The 5,098-nt window shown below is 43.1% G+C and overlaps 1 protein-coding gene across 1 annotated transcript; it reads left to right on the top strand.

The window, feature by feature from the left end:
* Positions 1 to 3,753: 3,753 nt before the first annotated feature.
* LOC118591976 (proline-rich protein 11-like) lies at positions 3,754 to 4,877 on the top strand. Its single transcript, XM_036200419.1, is given in 2 exon segments — positions 3,754 to 4,325; positions 4,327 to 4,877. Coding segments are annotated over 2 exon segments (1,077 nt in total). The 3' UTR covers positions 4,832 to 4,877.
* The last annotated feature ends 221 nt before the right edge of the window (positions 4,878 to 5,098 follow it).

The following is a 5,098-nucleotide window of genomic DNA, read 5'->3' as shown; positions in this document are numbered from 1 at the left end:
TGTAAGCTGTGTGAAGACAGGTTCCAACAGTGTCTGCTTGTTATGACATCAGCTACAGTACCCAATAGAGGTAGGAACCCAACAGGTGTCACATGTAAATGTCTCCCTTTCCAAAATCGTAAACAACTAGATGCACATGCCTGCATGTACGAATTTGGACACTTATCCAATTTACTCATAGGGAAATTTTTAAAAGTGTAATTGCATTTTATATATATATTAGAGATCCCACAACTCTTGGTCCTTAGGCCAAGAGATGTTGTATGAACATTTTAATTTTTGATAAGTCCAGTCAAGTCACCCGCAAAACCTCTGTGGGAATTAGTACTCCCACATCGTTGGGTAGAAGGACCCATTCCCCCACAGCCTGGAAACTCTGACATTGTTCTTCTTTTTTTTTTTTACCATGTCCCAAGGTGGTATACTTACCCACCTTTCTTATCACTTTAAAAATGAAAGAGTTTATTATTCTAGAAATTGGATCACTATTAATTAGATGCAAATCAAAATACCATACTACATTTAGTACTCATAGTTTACCAGCTGGTTAGTGGTATTCAGGTAAAACAGTGCCCACACCAGGCCTGATTCCTTTCAATGTACCCGAAGGAAACAATATAAGTAGAAACAAATACATAGTACATACATAGAAATGTATACATGATAAAGGGGTATACAGTCAAAACATACCAGATCACAAACAAGCATGGAGATAAGTCTACCTGTTGTGGAATATTATTTTAGCTGTGTAAAGGTATGTTACACTTGTTTCTGCTGCTTCTGTTAATGATGCAAAGACATCTCACATTTGTTTGATTAAATAAAATTAACCTGGGGTCAGAAGGCTCAGTCAGCAACTAGCTGCCAGGAAGTGGTAGGGAGAAATCATGCGTAGCTAGGGTTCTTAAGTGGGGGCTGAACAAATGGACACCCTATTTTTAGGGAGACACGAGCTGGGAGAGAAGGTTAGCTACTTGCTCTTCAGCCTCTCTGAGAGAGCAGTATTTCACCCCAACCTGATTGATTCATCCTGATTCATCCTGAGTTCTATAGAGGGATAGAGATCTAGGTAAAGTTTCCTTTATAGGCTGTGATTGAGCGGGTGCCTGAGGAAACAGGAGGTTTAACCATTGCTGATAGCTGCAGAGTTGCAATGGCCAATTGGGACAGCAGTTGCTTAAGGTGCAGTCACTGTATTAAATGTAAAACATCTACCTGAGCCAAACACACACATGAATGTACAAACTAGGGTCCTGGGGAAAACTCTCTGGCCTGGGCTTAAAACTCACTGTAAATTAAACTAATTGTCAAGCGGCTCTCCCAGCCCATTTTCTGTTTCTATTATAAAACATCATACGCTGGATACTTTACAAAGAAAAGACGTTGAATTATCTCTCAGGACTTGGGGTTTACGAACACACACCGTTCCAGCTTGGACGGTCATGGGAATGCATGAGAATGCTGAGCTGTGCATGTAGAAAGGGAATTGGGGGCTGCTGGACTCGCTTGTGACAACCCATAGCCAAAGGAACTGATTGAGACAGACTCCTCACATGAAGCAGCACAGAGAGCTGGTGCCTCCAAGCTCCTCTCATCCAGTTGCTCACGGGATATGTAACCGGTCCTTGTGAACCATTGTCTCATCACCGTCCCGTAGAACACTAGACTTACTATTTTGACCTAACTCTGTTGGGATACCTCATCCCCTCTCCCCACCACTCTTCCCAGCTTCTACTAATCACTGTTACACGTTCCACCTGACTTTAAAAGTCTACGTAGGAGAGAGACCATGACAATTTCGTCTATGTCTAACTTTTCCCACTTAATAACATTTTATAGTTCCATTCATCTTGTGATAGATGATATGTCTCACTTCTTGATGTTCTTTACATCTTCTTAATCCACTCATCTACTGATGGGTTCTAATTTACTCTGTATCTTGGCTAACAAGTGTGCAGGTGCTTCTTGGATGTGCTGATTTCATTCCCTTTGAATACAGACATTCAGAGGTAGATTGTTGGATGTGTGGAAAGCTCAAGGAGCCTTTGTACTGTTCTCCAAGGTGGCCACACTAACTTGCCCTCCATCAATGACATACCACATTCTCCCCAAATGGGTTTTGTCCTTTGACTCATTCTGACTGGAAATAGCCTTGATTCACATTTCACTGGTGGCTAATGAAGGAGACCCTTCTTTCTCAAGGTTGCTGGTCATCTGAATTTCCTCTTTTGAGAAGAATCTATTCATACTTCCTGCCCACCTTTTAATCAGATTGCTTTGTTTCTGGTATTGAATCAAAGGTTCCTTACATATTTTGAGTATTCATTCCTTGTTGGGTGAGTAGTCTGAAAATTCCCCCCTTTCTATAAAACATTTGAGATAGAAATGGTCAATTGTCCTAATTTGACCACCACATATGGTATAGATGTAGTGATCCGCAATTAAAATAATAATTTTCAGGGGCTGGAAAGATGACTCAGAGATTAGAAGCACTTGCTATTCTTGCAGAGGATCTAAGTTGGGCTTCCAGAACCCACATAGCATCTCACAAGCATCTGTAACTCCAGCTCTACAGGATCTAATGCCCTCTTCTGGCCTCCATGAGCACTAGGCATGCACATATTGCATGTAAATACAAGCTGGCAAAGCATTCATACAATAAATAAATAAATATTTTAAAAATAATATTTAAAAGATAGATGCATATTATTGAAATTATCATAGTTTTTAAAGCTCTGGTTGAAATGTATTAAAAGTAATTTGGAGGTGGAGTTGTTGCCAAGGAAGTTGCTAAGTCAGTGACGTGTCTGTGGCACAAGCATGAGGACCTGACTTCGGGTCCCCAGAAGCCACAGACAAGGCCAGGTGTGGCAGTTCACATCTGTAATTCCAGAGCTGGAGGATATGAATTCATATGGGATCCCTAAAGCTTGGCTTAGTTAGGTTAGCTCAACCAGTGATTTTCAGGTTCCATGAGAGAGCAATCTAGGAAGGACACCTCATGGATGTCCTCATGGATGGACCTCTAGCCTCCATATGCATATGGATATGCATGGAGCACACACATCCTTCCTAACCCCCCCCCCCCCCCACCGTCTCTGTCTCACACATACACACACACAGAGTAATTTCACTGGTTTCTCCTTCTATGTTTTTTTTTTTTTTTTTCAGACAAAGCCTTACTGTATAACCTAGGTTGGCCTAGACTCACTATGTAGCCCTGACTGGATTCTCCATCCTCCTGCTTCTAATTCCTGACTGCTGGGATGACAGGCATGTGCCATCGTGACCAGCTTCTGTTTCCCCCTTTTTGTATGTGGTTACAAAAAGTTAAGATTATATGTACAGCTCACGTTTGTGGCTTGTATCATGTCTGTATGAGACAGTAATTGTCTAGACCAATAAGATCAGCCTTAGATTATGAATCAACTATTGGGGTGTCCTAAGCATCCTCCAGAAAGGAGCAATAAAGTGAGCATTAACAGGTCCCAGCAAAGAACTGAAGTGGGCTTGACTCGAACTCAGGAGTTGGGTAGGGGACTTCCCATGGGTAGAAGTGAGGAGAGCCACAACCAAAGCTGTGAAGCCAGGTTATCCAGGTCTGTGACTCCTTGTCATCACTCCGAGGCTCTGGCATAGTGTCACCAAGCACTCTAACCCTAGGTGAGTGCTGCAGCAAGGTTAAAACTCGAGTTATAGGGAAGAGGCTCCAGCCTGAACTTCGTCTAATCTTCAGGCTTTTAGACTAAAATCATGCCCAAGTTCAAACAACGAAGAAGAAAGCTAAGAGCCAGGGCCAAACACTTACTGAAGAAGAAAGAAGCCTCTCGGGTCCAGCCTGAGCTATTGACACCTCCCCCTCCGCCACCCACACCAGTAATAGTGGTTACTTCTTCAACAGATACACCCCATAGCAGAAACTGGCTAAGACGACCTTGGAACTTCAGATTTCCCAGCATCAAAGATGCAATAAACCTTTGGACACACGGAGCATGTTGCATATATAGTTGCTGTCAGACCTGTGTAGCCCAGAGTTTCGAAATACTGAAAGATGCCATCTTCCCTTCCCGAGTATACCACAGAGAACTTCACAGTCTAAAACAGCAAGTTTGTGTTTTGAACAGTGAATTATGCAAGCTCCAAGAAACACTGAAGACCATCTCAGAAAATTCTTCTTATCCAAGCTGTTGTCATACGTGTTGTGTGAGTGATAAGCTCACAAACGTGCCTGCCTGTGCTCCAACAACCCATGGAGAATCCGGAACTGTACTTCCTCCCACACTGCTACAGCCAGCCAGTCCTCCTCCCCCTCCTCCTCCTCCCCCTCCCCCCCCCTCCTCCCCTAGCACCTTTGCTGCTCAGAAAATCTGGTACTGCTAAAGCACTTCAGACTGAACCATTAAAGAAAGATGGACCTATGCATATAACTGTTAAAGATCTACTCACTGTAAAACTAAAAAAGACACAGAGTATTGAAGAAAGGAAGAAGCTTCTACCATCACCACCAGAGGAACGGAGTCCACTAGTTACTATCTCTGACCTGCAGCGTGTTACTCTGAAACCCAACTCCAAGGTGTTAGCCACACGAGTTAAAAATGTCTTAATTACTCTTGGTAAAAGCCAGATAGATCTGTGGGAACTGCTGAGAAAGGTTGATGTAGACAGGAGCCCAGGTGGGACTCCTCTCATCAATAAAGAAAATATGGAAACAGGAACTGGACTAACTCCAGTCATGACTCGGGCCTTAAGGAGAAAGTTTCTGCTGGCTCATCCTCAAAGCCCTACACAGTCCCTGCCACTTCCTACAAGCAGCTTTGATGACCAAAACTGAGGCCAACTCTGCCTGACTCCATGGAGAGATCCAGACAATGACAGATCAAACCCCCTAAATCTTCATGTGCTAAAATATGTTTAGCTCTACGAATGTAATTCTGCTTGAAGAATCAGAGTGAGTATGTATGGAACCTACACATACTGTGGCAAACAGAGAGCATTTAGATGCTTTCTGGTGATGGTGATGGTAAGGGGACCTGATGGGAAGGTGCAATCAGCAATGTGATGTGTATCCTGGAATTACCCAGTTTAGGTTAGAGTGGCT

Source organism: Onychomys torridus, chromosome 10 (genome assembly GCF_903995425.1).
Source record: "Onychomys torridus chromosome 10, mOncTor1.1, whole genome shotgun sequence".
Classification (NCBI taxonomy): Eukaryota; Metazoa; Chordata; class Mammalia; order Rodentia; family Cricetidae; genus Onychomys; species Onychomys torridus.
The sequence above is the reverse complement of the archived record's forward strand: the minus strand, read 5'-3'. Positions and strand labels throughout refer to the sequence as shown.